At 54.1% G+C, this 22114-nt stretch overlaps 3 protein-coding genes across 3 annotated transcripts; 2 read left to right on the forward strand and 1 right to left on the reverse strand.

Moving 5' to 3' along the window:
* Positions 1-6186: 6186 nt before the first annotated feature.
* On the forward strand, positions 6187-7368 carry J4E90_009827 (uncharacterized protein; the record flags this gene model as incomplete). The annotated part of the gene is made up of 2 exons (XM_051439345.1): positions 6187-6514; positions 6566-7368. The coding sequence occupies 2 exons, from the start codon at positions 6187-6189 to the stop codon at positions 7366-7368; spliced, it is 1131 nt and encodes a 376-aa protein (XP_051286949.1).
* Positions 7369-16106: 8738 nt separating this feature from the next.
* Positions 16107-16868, reverse strand: J4E90_009828 (uncharacterized protein; the record flags this gene model as incomplete). Its single annotated transcript, XM_051439346.1, has 1 exon — positions 16107-16868. One exon carries the CDS (start codon positions 16866-16868, stop codon positions 16107-16109), a length of 762 nt encoding a protein of 253 aa, XP_051286950.1.
* Positions 16869-18854: 1986 nt separating this feature from the next.
* J4E90_009829 (uncharacterized protein) lies at positions 18855-19404 on the forward strand (the record flags this gene model as incomplete). Its single annotated transcript, XM_051439347.1, has 3 exons — positions 18855-18878; positions 18929-19286; positions 19334-19404. 3 exons carry the CDS (start codon positions 18855-18857, stop codon positions 19402-19404), a joined length of 453 nt encoding a protein of 150 aa, XP_051286951.1.
* Between the last annotated feature and the right edge of the window lie 2710 nt (positions 19405-22114).

Here is a 22114-nt window from a genome sequence, read left to right on the forward strand (position 1 = left end):
AAGACCCATGCTATGATCCTCAGGCTGCATAAGCCCGACCGGTATTACATGCCCACCACACGTAAAAGCCCTTACCCGGAGTTGATGGAGATTAGGTTTAGATAGAGTGATGTCCACGTACACATTTGACTTGGGCGGTGCGGCTCCCGACAGCCAGGTCGATAAACGTGGATCTGCTGACAGTTTCACGTTGTTAAAGGACCGACAGACCGTGACAGTGATCTTGTGCCCCACCCTTGCTCACGGCAGTGTCGTTTGCTGCGCGCTGTTCGGCGATATGCAATGCAACACACCCAATATTCAGTTGCAGCAGTAGCTTCGGAGTATACTTTTGCAGCTGCATACACTGAAGTGCCTCGCAGTAATAACAGGGTCACTGGGTCATCAAACTGCGAAGCCTTTCGCGACCTTTTCGTCTTTGTCGCGGGGCCCGACATCCAAAACCCCGGCGCGGTTATGCCCTTGCGTGTGATGACCTTTGCAGATTGGGATGTAGCGGGTGGGCTTCCGAATGCGAGATATGCGCGGGTGCCGACACACGAACTCGATCTCAGACGGACAGGCTGATCCGTAATCATTGGAAAGCACTTGGGATCTGCCCGCGGCACCGGGTCTCACATGTGCTAGTCATTAGAAGCCGAAGTTCAAACGGAGATCGTGGGTTCGTGATTGACGTGTCGTGGGCCCCTCGGGCTAATCTTGCGGTGCATCCTTCGACTCCTTCACATCGTCGATGGGCTGCGCATTCGTGGCCCGCAGAGAGCTTCCTTCGGATAGACGTTGCGGAAAAAACAACATCAACGGTCACTAACGGCTTAGGCCACTGCTTCAGCATAATCCCAGGTCTAGAGTCCAGCGCATTGACAGCGGCAAACTGGTGAGCTTGGTCCTGCGTTCATTATGCACCTGTGAATCGACCGCCGTGTGAACAAAACTCTCCTTGAGTACCCCCTGGCGCTATAATTGCGGATCATGTTGAGCATAGATCGGCGCCGATCGCGACTATGTGATCCTTCTGGAGCACTGCGAAGGGAGGAAGATTCCCAGTGGTGGAAATCATGTGGTGGGATACAGGCCGTATGCGGATGTTGGACCACTTTTCAGAAGCAAGCCTTGTGCTGCCGCGGGAGACTCTCAGCAGGTCACGTATTGACTCCTCACCCAGTCGCATTGCTGGCTTGAATAAGGAAGAAACGGGGTAACACTAGATGCGACTCCTCGAGATCTGACACTTGGAGTAGACCGGATACGGTGAGCAAGGCCGTGAGCGTGTAGCAGTAGCAGCGATCTCATGGTATCGCCGGTAGCGTTGTGATGGCGCCGGCCAAACGATACTAACGTCCTGTCACGCAACGTTCACGAATAAACTCGCTGAGCGTCAGCCACGCGGAGGAGGGTGCGCTAACGATTTCTGCAATGACAGGGGAGTGAGGCAGGCCGACGCGGACGTTGGTGGGTCAGGCCGAGTCACTTGAACAGGGGCCTAGAAAAAGAAGCCTCAGGTATCCAGTCATGTCTGGAAGATATCGCTTTTCCACAATTTGAATCCACTATCGAGTATCGGCGGCCGCTGATACGCAACTGGTCCGGCTCAAAGGTTACATGAGCTTCACATTGCGAGCTCCACATGCCTTGTTTGATGTGGTCGTGCTTTTGCAGAGCCAGAGATGGTTAGCTGGTGAATGGCTTGAATGTCTTGCAGAAGTGGATCTCGAAGTTGAACGGCTGAAACAGCGGCACTGGACATATGTACGGTTCCCCATACTGAATCAGCTTCTCCGTCTTCTGACGAGGGTCATTCTAACGAGGCAGGCATATCCGCGGCAGGTACCGCCGCAACCATGAATGGAAGTCGTACCGAACACCTTGCTTATGGGGATTCATCGGCGGCGATGTGCATAGCATACGAACGGACGGTTAGATCGAAGGCGAAATAGAATTCACCCGTGATCCGGCAAAGACGGCATTGGTTGGCAGCCCCTCTGATCCGGCTGATCTGACACTTGGCCGCACGATATCCTGGTGAATCTCACCGTCAGCCGAGCCCACCTCGACGCGGTGATCAGGAATGATCTACGCGGTCCCTTGTCGTGGCGCAATGGATCCGGATAACATGCTCAAAACGGTGGGAAGGGAACAGGGTGCGAGACACATAACTGGGCCGCTCATTTTCGCCGTCGACTCTTTGGGTTCTCTGCTGCCCCATTCGGCCCGCTTGGTGGCTGCTGTTGTTGCTTCACCCGAACCCCTGTGTGCGGATTCAAAACAGCAACGAGGTTGGGGAGATTGAAGACAAAGTATGCTCGATTCCCGGGGACGCCTCAAAACACACCGTAGTGCTGTTTGACCACAGACACGACGTATTAGCCGTATTGCCAACATCGTCTAACTCCGCAAGGGGTTCTTGCAGCGCAAATTGCGCCCCGGTAACAGTGGCGCAAAGGATCGGACGTGATCTTCTGGTAGGTAGGCACCAGTTTGACCCATTGCATTGATGGCACCGCGATTGAAGGGTCGCGGATGGTGAATCTTATCATGTTAGAGGGTATCAAGAGATGATCTCCGTTGCTCCAGGAACTCTGAATCTGGACTGGACCCGAATTTGCTCGGAAGAAGAGTAGATGGTCATAATTTGCAGCGCAGTGCAAGAACAAGGCTCGATAGATGTGTCCGATGCAGCTCAGAGCAGACCATGTGTTCTTAACAATCCTGCGTACCGGGTACCGCTGGCCTTCTCACGATATATCTCCAATCTGTCGGTTCCGCCTCATTCTGGTTGGGCTCATTTCTTTGCCTAATTTACACGAGTAAGCGCTTGGAGGAATCAACCTGCCAGGATATACCCTTACGAGTTCAGAACCAAACCCACCGATGTATGCAACGAAGACGATGGCGGAGCCAGTTGTCCGGGTAGTTGCTCAAAGCTCGTGCATGACGTTCTGCCTTCATCTTCTGGTGAGGCATTTCAAAAATATACCCACCTAACAGTTTCTGCTGCAGATTAACTATAGCTGCTCGCTTTACAATCAACGGTGAGTTGTTCCGTGATGTCTGGAATGATCAACATGGTTGTTGCTCGTAGCGAGAGCGCGTGGCTGCGTCATGGCTTAAAGTGCAAGTTCGCATAGCCCTCATCTGAGCACCACACGATGTGGACGCTGGACGAATCCCGGCAGTTCGATGTAATATTTTTGTCGGTCAGGGCCAATGAGACGCCTGACGATGAGAACAGCCTTGCAATCTTCGGGCTTATCCAGCTTGGGCGCTTTAGCCGGAGAAACCCTGGAGAGCGTCATGCATGGAGCAGACGGGGGTGCGACGTACAGGGGTCAGGCCAAAGCTGCTTCCACTGACCCATGGAACGCAGCGGGTATCTGATACAACCACGTTCGCATTGCGATATCCTGTGAAATTGAGGACGGTGTCGGGTTTTGGGAAGAGGTGTTGGAAGACACGGGGAAGCTTCGGGTAAGAAGGTGGGTGACATGCCGCTGGGTTGCCGATTCGTGAAAATGAAACGCCGAGACGATCGCTCGGAAAGCACTAGGGAGGCTCCTTGCAGTAAGCGTGTTCCCGCTGATGATGGATCATGATGCGGTCCAAGTATCGGTATCCCTGCCAGTCCCGCGCACCCTGAGACCGGACGCAGCGTCCCTGGGTGGTGGTCTTCCGGGAGATCATGCACCCTGTTCAGCGTTCGCATTCTGCCATGCAGATACGCAGTTTTTGTTGCTGGAGACTGGCGACCGAACAGAATCATGCTCCGCATGGTGGTGCAGCTGTTTAATTTCACAGATTGTGAAGTGCGCACCATGGCATCTGGAGTGGACTGCGAATGCGGTATCCAGGACGATGGTAATGTGATGTGCGAGACGCCCGGCACTCGCGCAGGCCTAAGCGATGAAATTCCCAAACTCATCAACGGAAGCCCTGAGGTCACGTCTGTGCCCATTTCTCTAGACCGGCAGCACCAATAGAGTGGGATGCCACGGTCGCTCACGTCTGCGTCGGTCGTGGTACACACGATAGCCCTGCAAGTCTTGTGCTTCGATTGTTCTAGCGAAGAGAAGAGCCACGAGGTCGTGTTGCACCGAGCTGGGAAGATGCTGTGCGACGCCGGAACGCATCATGCTCTTGACGACGACGCAGGAAAGAGATTGCACGGTAACTGCAGTCTTCCTTTTGAGCACTAGACACTCGGCTTGGGTTGCTAGATCTGCGGCGCCTCGTGGTGGACGATACATAAGCACGCGGTGGCAGGCTGCGGTGGCATCTCACTCGCGCGCAGCTTGTTTCTCGAAGGCGCTCCTAAGCATGGCAGAGGGCAGCGTGGTTGGATGGCGGGAGGTCGGCTAGAGTAGTGAGCAGATGGTGACAGCCAACGTGGCCCCCGGGATTAGCTGCATGCGCTTGTCGCTGATCGACCCGCCTCTTTCGACGAGATCCTCCACAGACGAACGAGGCCAAGACATGGGATAACGCCGCCATCCCGCCCTGGCGGCGCCGCAGAGACGTCGCGTGCTGGGGTCGGAGACTGTCGCTGCAAAGAGGCAACAGCCGTCGAGCCGTCGTTCTGACGTCCCGCGCTTGCCTTTTTGCTGAAACCAATCTGTCGCTGGCACACGGCCTAACCTGTTAGCTGGAGCAAGCAAACATGCGGTGAGCGTTCTCGATGCAGCGCGCTGGGACATGTCCTGGAGAAGGTAATGAGTGAGGTTGGGACGAGTCAGTCCCGTGACCGCCCGTCGAGTTCGCCCGTCATGGCGGTGACGGTGGTTAGACAGCTGTGTACGACCGCGCACCACCAGACGTGCCAGAAAGTCGACCGCCTCCAATAATTGCCAGCAAATCATCCCGCACGCGATGCTTCGCTTCACCCAGCGCGGCTGCAGCCATGTGCATCACTGCAGGCGGACCCTCTCTAATGCGGGATCAGATTTTTAGGAAATGCAGTCGTAACAATGGTCAAGGCATCGCCTGGTGGGTAGGACTAGACAGCTTCTGCTGCACGAGGCGCTTGGCTCGCTTCCGCAGTGACTTGCCTCGAGCCAAACGCCCCCGGGACGATACGGTGCTATCGTCTAGTTGACTGCCATGGCTTGCGACGGTGCCCTTTCACGAGGGCGGCATGAGGTGGGTGGACAGTGGTGGCTTCTTTAAAGTGTGCCAAAGGCGCAGCACCAAGACTCGCACGTCTCATCGTTGTCTCTTTCCGAAGGCCAGCATCGCAGCCGTTCCCAAGCCTCACCCCCTGCGTAATCCTTCGTCAGCGCGATCCGTATTGTCTCGCCGCCGCTCCCAGAGATACAGGCCGCGGTGGATCTCTCGACTGCTGGACAGCACGTCGGCAGTGCGCTCTGGAGTCTGGCAGGAGTACCGATCGGTGCAGCCCCGGCGCCCGTGCAGCCAGGACCCTTTGCATCGTCAACCCAAGCGCCGTTGGAGGCCAGCTGGCAGGACGCAGCAGTCGGCGACGTGCGGCCTGAGTCGTCATCTGGCGGCAGCAGCGTGAGAGGAATCGGCGAGGGTTGTTCCGCCCCGTTGGGAACGTCGCGGGCATTCACTCGATCCCAGCGGCTCTGCAGCTTACTTGCTTCCGACAAGCCCACGAGGATTCTCCTCAGGTATCTCCTGGAACGGTCGATCTGCAGTGCAGAGTGGCCTGTCCTAGCACCGCGGCCAGGGCCCCTGCCTGGGCTGTCCCAAAAGCGCTGTTGCGCCGGTGCAGCGTCGATTGGCACGTCTGGGATGCGTGGGCGGATCGCTCGGCCAAGGCATTACTACGGGGCGTGCACATCTTCACTCTAAACCTCGTCCGTCTGTCATCTGCATTGCCGTTGCAAGGGACTGAGCGTCTCGGGCTAACTCGAGTGGGACGTGGGCTTTTTGACAACGGTCCGCCGCCTCATCGCCCGCTCAAACGCAATTTGGACAGGGAACGACAGGCCCACTGACGACGCTACGGTGCGAACGGGCTTCGTGCTGAATCTCGCCAATCCCCTCGACACCGTACTTGAATGCTGCAGGCCCGAATTCCTGGCTCTACATCTGCTTGTACCCGTCGCCTTGACTACTCTCCATCTCGTCATCATCCATCTCCCTTCACCCACTCCTCTCTCTCTTGTTACGCAGCCACTGCTGTGACCCGTGACAACCACCTCCTCCATGGCAATGCATCTCGCCAGTATGGTACACGGCAGCGTTAGGGAGCGCGAGTCGTTCCAGCACCCGGCCTACTTCCAGCAGTCGCAACCTCGCGCCTTCCCCATGTCGGGTGTTGCCGCCTCCTCATATCCCGTGCATACTCCATCTCAACCTCAGGTCGAGCAGCAGTACCGCCAGCAACAACAGCAGCAACAACATCAACACCAACAATACACACACCAACCACAACAGCAGCAGCAACGGCCGCAGTCGCCGCCCTCACCACCAGCAGAGGAGAAGAAGCCTTCACTGCCTTCTATCTCAAGTCTCCTCGAGTTTGCTGGGAACGACAAGGCTGCTTCCGAGACAGGTAGGCGCCAACCACTTCACCATCCCTCACTTCCATACTGACTCATCACAGCTTCCCAAAGTCCCCAGTCACAGCACCGCCAGTCGTCATCACCGCAGCTAAGGCAGGCACAGCAGGGAGGGGCAGGAGCCATGCAGCAACCAACACAAACAGCCTACGCTCAAGTGCCTGCGCCGAGCAACCCCAGGATGACACTGCCTCCGACACCGCCAATGCACCCAGACGTGGCACACGACGGTACCCAGTCTCCCTCCGCTGCATCAAACCACTCTGCTGTATCCGCGCCCTACTTCGTCGGCGGCTCGCTCAACAACATGGAGCCGCACCAGCAGCGCCAGTCCTTCTCATCGATGCCTCCAATGAAGCGCGATTCGCTGCAGTCGCACTCCATGTCTCCCTACAGTACCTCCATCTATGGCCAGTCTCCGTATCAGTCATCACCAGGCGCTGCCTCTACGACTTCATTCTACTCGCCTGAGCAGCACTCTTACAACAGCACTGCAATGTATGCGCAGCGCCCGCTTCCTTCCAACTTCCAGCCACACTCGATACCCCTGCCGGCTCCTGTGCCCAGCCCGGCTTCGAACGGCTCCAACCCATGGCAACACCACCACTACATTAGCACCTCTAGCCAGTCTCAGTTTCCCCAGTCTCAGGATCGGTACATCTGCTCGACTTGCAACAAGGCCTTCTCGCGGCCAAGCAGCCTGCGCATCCACAGTCACAGTCACACAGGCGAGAAGCCCTACAAGTGCCCGCAGCCTGGATGTGGCAAAGCGTTCAGCGTGCGCAGCAACATGAAGCGACACGAGCGAGGTTGCCACGCGGCTTCCAGTACCACCCTGACGACATAACGAGCTAAGAGCCCTCACCAACTGTCTCACGCAATCGGCCTGACAAGCCTCGACCTACCATGTAGTGGTCCCACCCACGAAATGCTTTGTTCAGCCGCATCTTGCCAACGATACCACTTTCACGCATCGGCGTTTCGGGCGCTTCCCATCTTGTCATGCATTTCACCGGAGTTTCTTTCTCGTGTCACCAACGATATCCTATATCGCTACTACTGCGATAATGTACGCTACCTTCAGTCAGCTTTAGTTTCTAGTCCGGTCAGCTGTTTGCTATCGCATCAAGGCGCATGGCATTAGTACAACAAGCCGCCCTTATTTTCTTGTATTATAGTAGGGATCCTGCATGAGCGAATTCAATGCTCCACCGTGCGCCAAAACCGATCAAATCAATACTGTCTACGAAATCCAGTTACTTTCATGCTATTGCCTGTGTTGTTGTGGATTCATTGAGCGAAACGATGTTTCGCATTGCATGTCAGTCGCCTTCTAAACCTAGTGGAAACCGGACACGTCAGAGCCACACTTGACACTTACGACACGTCGAGCGCGCATAGATCGTTCCTGACGGGTTATCCATGTCGTTGTCTTCGCGTAACAATTAATCCGTATGCGAGAGGCAGTCACCATCGGTCGCCATCACTTCCAAGCTGCTTGCCCACGCTTCCAACCCGGCAAGACCCACGGTAGTTGATACATCTCCGGGATTACCGCATGTTCCTGGACTATATACGAGCAGTCATAACGATTTTCTGGATTCCCGCAGATCGTTGGAGTCACTGGGGCATCTCCCGTGTCAATCTTACGTTGGATGCTTATTGCACTGCATTATGATCAGGGCTCAAGTTCAAGGAGACATTTACCCGTCCACTCTTTCCCGGATAGGTCATATGGTTCTGTAAACGACATCTGTGGACCCCAAAACGGTCGTCCATGAAGCCAAGTCCGGACTATCGAACCATTACGCCTCGCCACGGTCTATATGGATAAAAAATATGCATTCGCTCAGAGGCACGTCTTCCCGAGTCTATGACCGTGTCGATCGGTGAATCCCACTCTGGAACAAAACGAGTGCGCTGAAGGTGTACACGGAGTCGACTGTCATGCGCCGTCAGTTAGGAGGCGTGGAGGCGATACTGTGCCACTGACTCTGAGCCATGCCATGTCCTCTCCGGTTATCGACTGATTTTTAGGGAACAAATTTCTCCGTAATGCAAAAGTCCGCATTCTACTCTAAACGTGGTTGCCAAACGTCGCTTATGCTTGCATGCTGCTGCTTCTTCTATACTGAGCCGTTTGTTCAGGGCTCAATGGCAGGACCTCAACAACGCCCAGCGCAGGTCCGATGTTCGGCTGCAGCATACAGCGGTTATTCGGGATCGCATGTGGCTTGCCAACATAGTCTGGCCCCATCCTCCCGCAGGCGTTCCAGCACATGAACGCATGAGCTTTGAGCGACGATCGTCACTTAACTATTCTCCGAACCCCGGGTCTCTCATCAAACCATGTGGGATATCACGGAATAACAAAGTCGTGCTTTCAATAATACTGAAACCAGCATTGCGGCGGCAATCGTAACGGTAACGGCTCGTTAACCAAACTCGTCATGCAGGCTCTCCACCCAGGGGCCGACGTCAACATTGAGTGAGGTCGGTTGCGTGTGGCTCACTGGCTGCCGTCAAAAGGAAAACAAATGGTCTGATTCCAGACCCCTGTCCCCTCGTCTATCCGTTTGGCGGAGGAGGAATCCTTTGAATCCTTTGCAACGGACACGACACCGCACAGAGCGCCGCCACGCATTGTCTCCCCACAGAACGGCGAAAAGCAATCCCCTCGGTCGAGGCCCTGAAACTCAACAAGCAATTCCAAGCTCTCGTGCGCATTGATGACGGAGAGTGTACTACTTGCCGGAGGTGTGATAAAGTTTAGGCGAAGACGGCCGCTGAACAAGACTACAAAAAGCAATCGCGGGATGGAGATGAAGGAGCGTCGCCTCGTCAGCAGTTCCCTTGATTCGGGCTGGCACACGGTTCCTGCCAATCGGGTTGTTGGTGCAGGTGGATCGGAGCGCCCCTTCAAGCCCTTGGATCGTGCTCGCGAAAGATCTGCGCATCATCTTGGTTTTGCGCAAGTGTCTCAGGTTCTAGTCCCATCTCGCTTGCAATCATGGCGCATCCAGAACAAGAAGATTGATGAGCCTGGCAATACGGGCCATACGGCGACGGCAGGGGAGACTCCAAGCAGCCTTCTAGCACAAAGCCTATGCCTACGCCTACGATGCCCCCAGCCACACAAGAATCCTATTGCTGCGCGCACCCGCTTACAGAAAACAGTGCGCCAACATATGTTGTCACCATGCGTCTATCAATTCCGACAACCAAGAACCGATGCGCACGCCCAGCGGCGATCAATGGAACGTATCGTACCATTTTGCCGTCACGACTGGTGCAGTCAAGTATTGAAGGTACCGAGGGAGGGGTACCTTCGTAATGACAGCCACTCAGCGTTGCCTCTAATCAGCACCATCACCAATCAACGAACCTTTGCGTCGGAACCAAACGCGCGACGGTCCATGGTGGGAGGACGACGTTTTCGAAATAACACCACCACGCAGGACCTCCGACACCTACTTCTGCAGCTGTCCAGGTCAGAGCGCTCTATCGTCAGATGCATGCAATCTTGCTCCAGGCAATCTTTCCCTAGATTATCATGGCTGGGCGATTTGCCTGCGAAATTGTTGCGAGATTGTTACTACTGCCGCCCTACGCGGCCTTGCGAATAGCACTCTAAACTATCAGCCATGATCCCTGCGCGCCAGACCTTCGAGAAGGAGGTTTGCACGGAATTATCCATAACACCGACCGTTGCCCCTCCTCCTCTCCGCTACTCATGACAAGGCAGTCAAGCAGGGACCTTGGACTCGCATCCTGCCGTCGACCAGGACCCCCTCTCATCACCGCGAGCTTCGTCCGAAATTTCCGATAGAGAGAGCAGGTGATGCCACTGTCATGGTAAGACGCGAAGATTTGCCTAAAGAACCGCGATCGACAGCCGTCTGCGCCGTCTTTGTGAGAATCCCAAGTGCCGACAGCTATGGCAGCTATGCCAACAACGGCGGTGCTATTGTGGGTATCTGTGTCGCATTCGTGCTGGCAGCACGTGGCGGTGAGTATCAGCAAGCACCGTATCCCGCAACGAGCCCCAAGCCGATAGCAGTTATCTCGGACATTAATACCAGCCTTTGCGCCTGGGACGAGACAGGCCAAACCGTCGGAGCATCCACAGTGTACCAGCATGCTGCCAGAGTCATAGCTGCACCCAGGACACCCAGCCTGACAGCTGTGATCGCCCAATTTCCGCGTCGCGCGAACGCCCACGCCCACCCTTTGCCCGTTCGCATCCCAAAGCACACGAACCGCATTCTAGCGCCAGGCGGGCAAATGCTCCGGGACTAAGGCTTCCTGGGGTGTGATGTGACCGTGCGGACGATCAGAGATGGGATGATCCCAGCTTCTTGCCAACATCAAGGCTCGTCCCTGCGCGCCCGCATCGTCCAACTCAGCACACTCACACTCTCTTCCCGGAACAACGTTTGAGTCAGAAAACAGTGATCACACTCAAGGGCCGACTCGTGGAAAGTACCATTGCGCCATGCCGCCATCGCCGGATCACCTTCGTATTCTCCTTGCGACTCGTTCCGGAACCTGATGCTAGGGACAGCGTTGGGCATCCACCGTTCGGGATCGCCTCACTACCACTCTCGCTACCAAATAACGATATCGCCGAAAAGAGAGTTTCGCCATTGAGCGACGACCAGCGATTGAGTTTGGCTGGCTTGCGGGAACTAGAATCGCGCATATCGCGCAAGACTGTTTCGTGTTGTCCCATGGTTCACGTCCATCTCGCGTAGAGAACTTTTACCGGCATGATGCTTGTTTGCAACGTGATTTATGATCAGACCGAAGGATTCCCAGGCTCTACCCTTTCATCTGCGTGCCGTGCTTGTGCGGCATTCATGCGACTGGGATGCACCACGTCACCGCCTTTCGAAGGATCATACTATGGTTGTTATAGTGACGTGTGTAGTAGGTCCTTTTCAGGCAGGAATGGCCGGGCCACGTGATCTTGTCGCTGCTGGGAACCTCCTTGCCAACATCAGGCACACAACGTGGATGAGCAACGACCGAGGATTCTGGAAAAGCTGGGGTTAACCTGGTTGCGCGCACGCTCAGGTACAGACGCTGCCCAAGGGGCGCAGATGAATCATGCGGTTGTTCGGGCGACAATGAAGCTGTTGTCTACATGGAGGATGCCTGGTGAACTTGCAATGGTAATGGTGAGTAGTTCATCGAGACAACACGATCTCCATCGTCGATGTAGGGCTGTCTTCTCCTTTGTCATTTTTCCATCATCATCCTTGCGCGCACGACTCCTTCGCGCCAGCGCCAGCGCACTTGTTGCCTACGCGATGCGACGACCATGCGGTGTGCGAATGTGAGGCTGTCAGCTATCGCCAAATGCGTGCGCTCGCCGAGAAAGAGAAGGAGCGGGTGGCCTCGTGAATCCATCGACTAGGTTACTCCAGGTTACAAAAAGTACGCAGCGCAACATGTGGATCGCGAGGAAGTTCCTGCGAAGCTGCCCCGTAAGGGGTATCGCTTGACCTTGCCGAAGTGTTGCGAAGAGCTCTTGCGAAGGAAGTCTATCGGTTCAATATGCCGAACAGTCGCGAAGAGATCCCGCGAAGCTACTCTGTATGTGTACCGGCTGAAGCCGAAAGAGTGCGAAGCTGTTCTGCAAGTGTATCGGTTGACCTTGCCGATGGGGCCCACAGAGTCCCTACGAAGCTGCTCCGTAAGTATACCGACTGAACTTGCCGACCGAAGAGCCGCGAAGAGCACAGATCTGAGCGGCCTTGAGGTCGAGTGACCTGACTGCGCTGACTTGCAGCCGATCGTCATTACTAATACGCCGCGAAGGGGCGAATGCGTTGTTGTGAAGCCGAGCGGACTGGAGAAGATCTGAGCATGTCTCGATATGTGTCCTATTTGGCCGTATGTAAAGAACGTACGATCTATCGAGCTGTACACGCAAGCACGGCGCAAGAGACACGTGGTGTTGACGCAAGCTTGATGCGATGGGGCGTTATGTGGTTTGAGTCTCGGTGAAGAGCCGATAGCTTTGAAGCCGTGCTTCGGTAAGAACTGGCGTAGTGCAGGGAGACGGTGTAGGAAGAAGGCGGTGTGGGCGCTATCTAGCAGTGTAATCATGTATAGCGTGGATAAGGTAGAAGATATGTATCAAGCGACCAACGCGTAGTGAAGACGGTGCAGATAGCTCGTTTTAGTGCACGCCAGACTAAGTTAGCCATCTCCAGTATCTGGTTTTCGAAGGCAGTCTTCGGTCATCGATCAGTGTGAGTATCACGCAGTCCCTCGACTCGTATGGTCTGATCGTGCATCGGAAGACTTTCGCATCAGTTTCTTCAATCTGCCATGTATTACAAGAACATAGTCATCCAGCGCCTCTTGGACAGCATTCCAGAACGCCATTTTTTTCGGCAGATGTCGTTGCACATAAACTATGACTTCGTTTCAATGTATGCAATGTCTTTTGCGGCTAAACCTGGGAAGTGGACATGTGACAGGGAGAAGAGAGTGTAACGCGATGTAGCGACAAGAATCTGCATGGCAAGCGCATTCGCGAGGCAGAACATGTATATCGAATGACTAAGGCGCAGTGAAGTCTGTGGCAGTACTTATACGGGCAAGACACAGTTGTTCACAGGCTTCAAAGCCGGTCGTCTTCTCCATCTATACAACAACCTGATGAAAAAGTACCACGCACTACCCGTTCACGGTCCACTGCATTCAGCTAAGTGTGCAACCCGTCGTCTTGCATTCATTGCCCATTTCAACATTATTCCCATCTTGTTTGCACTCTTTTTGTCCTTATACGGTGCTGCTGTTGATACCCGCTCTCCATCAGCTATACAGTAACAGGGTACAGAGAAACATACACCCGTGTGGCTATTCACCTAGCTAGCTTGGCCTATCACCGAACATTCTAGCTCATACAGCTCCTGTGGACTTTCGAATTCATCCAGAACATCGACGTGTAGCACCAGATTGCCATCATCACTGCTATCCAGTGCATCGTATGGCGCGAACGTCGCCAAGATCCTACGATTTTCAGGTAGGTCAGCGAAGCTAGTCCGGTTGTTTGGTGGACCGGAGTCGCCGTGAATGAGACTCCAATTGGGTTCTTTTTCGACTTCGTCAGCCAAGGCTATCATTTCGTTTTGACCGGTTTCTTTCATCCTCCGCGCTACCATGTGGATCTTCTCTTGGTCGATAGTGAGGTCCTCGTCAAACTTGTCTCCTGAATAGATAACTTTGCATGCGTATCGCCCAACATGCTGCAGCTCGATATTGAACAAGATTAATACATATGAGAAGTCATATACATCCACTAGTATTGCTCCGCGCCGACAACCGAGAGGAAACGTGTACGCTTGGCTAGCTATACTTGGTACGTCTAACGGGTGAACATCAGCAGTACAGTAGACTTTACAAAAGAACCTCAGAGTGTCGTGGCTGATGACTACCTGGAGAGGCCGTCGATTTTCAACTCTGATGCTAGGCTCTTGGCTCATGAACATAACCGTGGGTGTGCGTTCCTGGACTTTGATAGCCATCAATGGTCCAGTGGAGCGAGCATCGCGGGCATAACGATTGGTTCCTGGTGGCCCAAGGCGTACAACAGGTAGACCAGTCCGTGTATTATAGGTGCCGCAATACAAGACAGCTAACCCGTAGGGGTCTTCGCCTTGGTGAACAATCGGCAGCTCAATTCTTAAGCCTTTGTTCGTCATTGAGTACGGACTCTGGAAATCGTCATCAAGACTAGGCATCAAAGTACTGGCCCCTTTAAACTTGGATGGATGTGTAGCCAAAGGACCACAGAGGTCATTTCTGGTGCTCTCGAAACCGAGTTGCCAAGCAAAGAGTGTTTGGTCATCAGACTGTCTCATGATTTTTTCCTGGCTGAGATGAGCGGGTGACAATAAAGAATCGAAGGTATGTTTATCCTACCTGGAGACGGAGAAACGCCTTGCTACCCTCTCCATAGAGTAGTGGCATGTTGACACCAAAAAGTCCTAGGAGGCAATACGCCAAGTCCTCCGTTCTGGTAGTCTCGCGTTCAGAGGCCCAAGACATGCGCTGTGCGACACTGCACTTCATTACATCTCCACCGAGAAGAATATATTGATCAATGCCTGTTCTTTTCGCCACCAGATCTAGCAATGTCTGTTTGTCGCCAATCTTGCTCCATCCGGGAGAATTGTTGGCATAGAAAATAAGCTCTGATGGGGCTATTAGCTCTTGGAGTGTCCATCCTCGTGTCCACCAGTTACTATTCATAACACGCCTGATGGGTTCTGTTTGATGCGAAGCATGAACGACACCCGGATCTTTCCAGGGAGACTCCAGCAGTCCAGCCCAAGCTCCATCGGCGTCTTCTGATCGGTATGTTGGCCAAGTATGTACGTCGACCAAGTAAGCGTAGCAAAGTACAGATTGCTGATACCAAGAATACATTGAGTTGATGGCCTCGGACAATTCTGCGCTCGAAGATTTATCGATACAGCATGTGTCCACCCACACGTACTCTAGCATATCTTCCAACGCTTGTTCGCAACATTTTTGTATCTTCTTGAACCCAGACTTTCTTTCTGTAGCTGCCGTCCGAATCTTGAGCTCCTGGTTCTTGATAAATCGAAACCTTTTCTCGGTGGCGGTCGCCCGATCGCTCATCTCCTGATAAGTGACTTCTTCGGCTTCCCATCGATGCGAGAGGATAGCATATGGTGGTATGGAAGAGCCCTCGAACTGGTGGAAGGTCATATCGACCGCACGGAGTAGGCGCATGTTGTCGTTGGATCCCGCGCGAAGTCTTTGGCCGACGATGGTGCGTTATGTGCGAGAACAGTCATTGAAGCCACCGTAAGTATTGCTAGTAATGTAAAATTTGCCTGAGGGAAATTGTAGCGCAGCATCGTAAGAGCGGCTGAGAGGTGGCAAGGCTAGACAACAAGCCGTGGGGGCTGAAAGCTGCAGGAGCCGTTCCACCATCGCGAGGCAGCTGGCCGTCACGACCTCGCTCTCGCGACAATTTCATGACGAGTCACATGCACCGAGATAGAGATACAGAATAGAAGGTAGCCTCCACTAGAGGTGGGATATTTCACTCATCATCATAGCGTGCGCATCGTATGGAGGAAGGAGCGTTGTGCCGCAGACTCAGCTTGGTAGGATCTTGAGGCTCCGCCACTAGGCGGCATCACACATCAACTTCTTCTCGCCGACGCCGAGATACTGCAGACCCGGCAAAACAGGAAGCACATGCATGTACATCAGAGGAAGGGAAATTTGTCAGTTTCAGGAATTAGATTCACGTGAAAGCTATACAGAGCTTCGAATATCGGGTGGTTCGAACAATCACCTGAAGGCAATCGGGTTTCTTATCTTGATATTGACGTGCTGCACACACAAACAGCTAGTCAACTGAAGGTAGCGCATCAATACCCGCTGCGGTGGTCCGAATTGATACCATAGAGAAGAGCACCAGAAGTCATAGTCTGCACACTACAGGGTAAATTGAAGTCCAGCTCAATCACCCTACACGACCCACATGTGAAGGTGCCAAGTAGCGTCATGCGCCGTTTCTCTTGTACCAATCTAGAGCTCAAACGCTCCATCCTCCTGCTGGCCTATTCCGAACCAGCTTCCGAGGGTGTTCCAGGCACTCTGCTTCTCTCCAGGCAGCTGAACGCCATCAATCTCCTCTTGAGTAACGCTGTACCATTCATCCTTGGGAATCCATCCAATGTATGCACGGTCTCCGAAGCCTCCAATCCAGTATATCTCCTCGACAACGAGACGCACCCACTTGCTCTCGTGAATGCCACTGCCTGGCAGCCACCATGCAGCATCCGGGTGCTTCTTGACATAGCAAGCCGTCACACCCAGCTTCTTGACAGCATCCATATCGATGTCCTCGAGTCGTCCGACGAGTGAGAAGCGAGGGAGAGATGCGGGACTACGCCACTTGTTGTCCTGGGGGTGCCATCGCATGCTCAGGGTGATGTTGGAGCCAGCATCTACGTTCTTGAAGGAGGTCGCGATGGTGATAGCGAGGATGGTCGGGTTGCCTGAGTCGGACTCGCAGTCGCCGAAGTAGTCCATCAAGCCTATGGGCGCGCCGCCGACATCCGAGGGTCGTTGCTCAGTGGTGTGAGAGTCTGGGAAGACGGTAGATAAGGTGCCGATGTTTTCTAGGCGCATGATCTTGCGAGCTTGAACGGCGGACTCATGGACCGTTGGGATTTTGAAGCCGGATCCATCGCTGGAGGACGGGTTCGCGAAGAAGTGCTGCGGTGATGGGAGGTTGGACGCTGTGGTGACGGAGATAAGGCCTACGAGGGCGGCTTGGAGACGCATCTTGCTACTGCTTGTGTCTGAGTGATGCAGAGATGTAACGGGGTATTTCGAGAGCTAGATCGCTACAGTGAAGCGTCAGTGAAGGTGGTGGCTGATGGCAAACAGCGACGCGTCCGAGCGAAGCTACGGGACGCATCATGCGACACCCAACCGCGGCGGGGATCTCCGACTAGGGTAAAGGTAAATTCTATTGCGGATGGCATGACCGTGTTGGGCACATAGATGGCTCACCCATAAGCATCTAATCACAGCATGACCGCGCTGCTTGATAGTGACTTGAGGGTCATTGAGAAAGTCGGCGTGTCCTAATCTGTTGTCCGTTGTACTTGTTGATGGGTCGCATTATCTTATCTGATCATCTCTGGTAGATGTGGAGGCGAGATCTCCGTTCCGAACATCTAGATGCAGCGGCCTGATAGATGATAAGTCCTGCATCGGCATAGCTATCTAGACGCGCTCTGCTTATTCACTGCTCGTGGGAAGTGTCTACAGCGAATACATAGTGGCCATTCCGCTGAGCTCGATGTTCACACTTCGATGCACTAGCGCTGCACGTGATCTCGGCTAATCCGGTGAGCCGCTGTCCACAGCCCTGGAGTCATTTTGACCCTCTCGTCGCCGCCCAGTCATCGAACACCCAACGACCGCAACCTGTACGTATTCCGCCCGCTCTTACGACTGCACCTGCATCAAACGCGAAGCCTTGCGAAACCAAGACTTTCAACTCGCACCCAACACCCGAAACCCCAGAGGTACACCGCTAATCGGACTTTGCCACCACACAGACAACTTCGAACGACTCATCACACCCATCAACAACCGCCAATATGGGAAAGGTTCACGGATCCCTCGCTCGTGCCGGAAAGGTCAAGTCTCAAAGTAAGTCTTGGCTCATGTGGAACGATTGCGAATGTCTGCTAACAATGCATAGCCCCCAAGGTAAGCTTCACCCATCGATACACCCACGCCTCCAGCCGATAGCGACACGTCGAATCACGACCACGATCACGCGACGCCTGAGGAGAAGGACGTATTGATTATGGATGCTATGTGGATGTGGACAGCCTGCTGACACGCTACACAGGTTGAGCCCCAGGAGAAGAAGAAGACCCCCAAGGGCCGCGCCAAGAAGAGGCTCACATACACCCGCCGTTTCGTGAACGTCACCATGACCGGTGGCAAGCGCAAGGTCAGTAGACATCGCGCATTTGCATAATGGGCAAGAACTGACACGTACCAGATGAACCCTAACCCAACCTCATAAGCCAAACACTAGAGGAAGGGCGAACGAAACGAGCACTATGAGCTAGAGAATACGGTCATGAATTCGGTTTCTTCAGGATGGCTATGACTCTGGATCAGAGGGAAGTGGGAATCACGGACGTCGCCACGGCACGTTCCTCAGCAGCAGCATGATCCCACACTTTGGGATGATGGGGGCATATTCATGGCGTACATGTACATTCTGCTTTTTGCACAGCTGCATCACGAATTCTAGCTGCTTCTGTTCCCAACTCTGGTCTTCTTGGATTGTGTGCCGTGTGTTGTTTCTTGTCGCGTTGGCTGACCCTCCATGCTTCACTCGACCCGATGCTCTGTCCATCTATTCAATCGCGTCATAATCCCCACTGTGATTACATTATTCCACGTCTTCGAATTGGCTCCATCATAGCATCTTGGTCGCATTCAAAAGCGGACAAGCCCGTCCAGCTTGTAAGAAATCCGTCATCAACAGCGAAGCACCCTCGGTAGGCTTGCCTTCATCCAGATCTATAAGATAAGAGCTTTCTAAGCTCTGCATTATCTGTCTTTAGTCCAATCCCCGAGTGCTGCATCGTAGATCTCTTAAGATCATACTGCGGTGGGAACGGCAGGTCCAAGCGGCGATCTACGTCACACCCGAACCTCACTCCACTTGAGCTGTCAGAGCACCAACACCTCCATTTGCAGAGCATCAACAGTACAACACCAACAACAACAGCAAACATGTTCAAGCGATTCTTCGGAGAGGTAAGTCATTCTAGAATTGGCTCTCAGCATCACCTGCTAATACCATCCAGCACGGCGCAAAGAACGTCGTGACACTCTTCCACGCGCCTTCGAACCAAGCTTCCACTCGCGTCCTCACCCTCCTCAAACAAGCCAACGCACAGTCCGTTGCGCATGCGACTGAAGACCAAGCCAGCTCCCACAAAGCTCAGGACAAGGCCGAGCGCACAGAGTTCGAGCTTGATGTCACAGAAGCCCCACCCACAACCGACCAGCTCAAGAACATATTGGACTACTTGGGCGGATCAGGCGCCGCAGGCAAGGTTATCAGCGGAGCGGAAAACGAGACTGATGCCATGAGGAGGTTGAAGGCGGACGGAGGCGCGTTCCAGAGACCGCTTGTCGTGGACTGGAATCAGGGAAAAGCTGGTATGTTTGTAAAGGAGAAGAGAAGCTACTCGTGCTAACCCTGACAGTTGCTGGAGAGAATGAGAGCGAGATCATGAAGCTGATACGGTCGGTACCGAAGGAGACGGAGAAGGTGTAGAGCGTGGAGAGATGCGATCTGTACTATACCCACTCCACTCAGCCTGTGATTCCAGATACTACATACAGGAAAGTACTATTGGCTTTCGAACTCGCCTCTGGACCCGGTATGTCTCAAGGCTTCACCGCTCAGTAGTCAGGAAGAGACGTTTCGCTAGGCGGCCGGTAGCTGCGTCCCGAGGTCGCTGGTAAGACACTGATGCAAACACATGCATATGCAAAAGAAATTCCCAAGAAAAGCTTCTTCCAACATTCCCTAAGGTGTAAGTGTTGTATTTTCTTACTGTTCGTCGCGTCCTTGTGCTTCACCGTGTCGAAATCCTCTGTGACTATGTCTTTCTGTTTCTGTTCTTTTCCAGTCATTCAGCATCTTTACAAGTCACGCCAGAGCTGTATAGTTGGGCCAATAGCATGAGCGGAAGAGCGGCGCGCGGAGATTTCGAGCGTGGGTCACTCACGCTCACCTCCTCTTTCTGGCGGCGCCAAGACTTGTTGCTCCTTCCACCTCAAGCAGCGACGAACTCTTGTTTATCGTGCACCCTCGCGCTTGCCACGAGTCTCTCAAGTATTCTCAACTTCGCGTTCTCCATCGCAGTTGCTAGTTTCCAACGGCATTCGGCGCCGCTCAAGACCTTCCCCTGCTGCAAACACCACCTCCAGTTGTCCCACGCCTACTCACTCGCACCTCCCTTATCGAGCCAGTAGTGAGTTCAGCTATGGCGGATACTGCCCAACCGCCGGGAACTCCGCCCGCTACAGACACGCAAACCGCAACAATGGCAGACGAGCAGCCTGCGTCCCCCACCGATATGAACAATACTGTCGTCGACCCAGTCAACCATGCAACTAGATACCCCAAGTTCAGTCCGGGAGCCGGCCAGGCCTTCTTTTCTACCGAACTTGGTACCCGCGCTCCCCGTTCACTAGGTCCAATTCGTGCGCCCGTCATCGCACGCAGCGTCCAAGGTCCTGCGGCTGTGGTGCAAGCAGCGACCCATTGGCAGGTAAAGTACAAGAATCAGTGAGTAACCTTTCGCGTCCCACTCGAAGCCCACGCTGACTTAAATAGGTGTCTCTGCATTCTACCCTCACAGGGGTGGACCGTGGAAGACCTATGGGATGCCGAAGACGTCCACATCGAGGGCAGGAAATTCTGCGAAGAGATGTTGACCTTCATCTCCCGAAACACCTACTACGCGGCGGACCGATTCGCTAAGGATTGGGCGCTCGCGCATCCAGATCGAGTCGACTTTACCGGGCTTCAGATGGGCAACGTCTACGACATCAACGATCCGCTTGCCATCGCCGACCAGATCTTCGTGTTCGGCGAGCCTCTCGGGTTCCCTCGTGTGTTCCTCTGGCACGTCGCTCATATTCTGATTACTACATGGATCGAGATGAACAAGGCGACTAACGAGACATTGCGCGAGAGCCTGACGCCACAAGCACGCACTTGGGGTCAACAGTCCACCAATGAAGCAACCCAGCCTTCGTCCACCCTTGTCGAGATGTCTACAGACAAGAAAGGCAGTAAGAAAAACCGCAAGATCACACGATCTCGACCCAGCAAACTGACCACACCGGCAGAGCCTTCGTCCGCCGTCGATAAGCCAGACCATGTCGCGAATGAGTCTTCCGGAGTACCAGATCAGCCCAACATGCGCTATGCTCCTCCACGCATCCCGTCGCAGGGTCTTGTTCAGCGTGGGGGCCATTCTGCTCCATTGAGGAGCGGCGATATGGCTATTCCGGCGGGACCCTCGAGACCGTCGCCCAACATGCATGCGCTATCCTTGAACATTCCAAAATCCAATCGTAACATGAACTCCGGATCCTACGTTCAGCAACACGGCTGGGTCGAGAATAACAACCGCACTACATATGGTCCATACCCACGACAGCCTTCTGGCGCTATGCCTGCCATGCAGTCGCCTCACTTCCTACCCCCGCAAATGGCGGGCCAGCATATCGCTCAGCCAATGATGTCGGGTGTAGTTCCGTATGTTCAGGTGGTCCATCATGGCTTTGCTCTCCAGCACCTCGACCCTGGCCTGATGTCTCGAGCACAACTCAACTACCAGCAGAACATGATGCAAGCTCAGCCAATAAACCCTATATTCACGCAACAGCCACACAGCCAGCACGTCTCGATGGGCGACATGACTAACAACATGATGCTTCAACACCAGGATCCTCGTGCGCCGGTGCCCCGTCGTTCCAATCCACCGCGCAACCCCCAAGAGCTCTACGATCCTTACGGTGGCAACAACCCTAAGTTCAACGGTGCTCCGGGTCATAACAACATAGGTCGGAAGGGCGGTAACAGTGGCTTCGCCGCTCAGTCTGGTCGTGGCCGCAAAGTATCCAACCCAGGCGGGCGGGAGTCATATAACAGGTCCAACACTGATTACAACGGCAACGTTTCATCCAGCGGACCACGATATGCCGACTACAACAATCGACGTCGCCCATCGGAAGACGACCCAGCTATCACTGGCGACTCCGTCTCTGGTTGCGGTCATACATGGATTGGACCTAAGAACCAGACCGTCACCGAGCTTTGGATCGGAGATTTGTTACCCGAAACCGGCGAGTCTGAAATTGCACAGATGTTCAAGCAGACGATCGGCATTCTCCCTATCGCGGTCTCCTTGAGGGGCAACAAGATCGGCGCAAGTTCTATTCATGCCTTTGCTACGTAAGTCAACTCG

The sequence above is a fragment of the Alternaria incomplexa genome (assembly GCF_024043165.1).
Source record: "Alternaria incomplexa strain BMP 0042 chromosome Unknown scaffold_17, whole genome shotgun sequence".
In the NCBI taxonomy this organism is placed as follows: Eukaryota; Fungi; Ascomycota; class Dothideomycetes; order Pleosporales; family Pleosporaceae; genus Alternaria; species Alternaria incomplexa.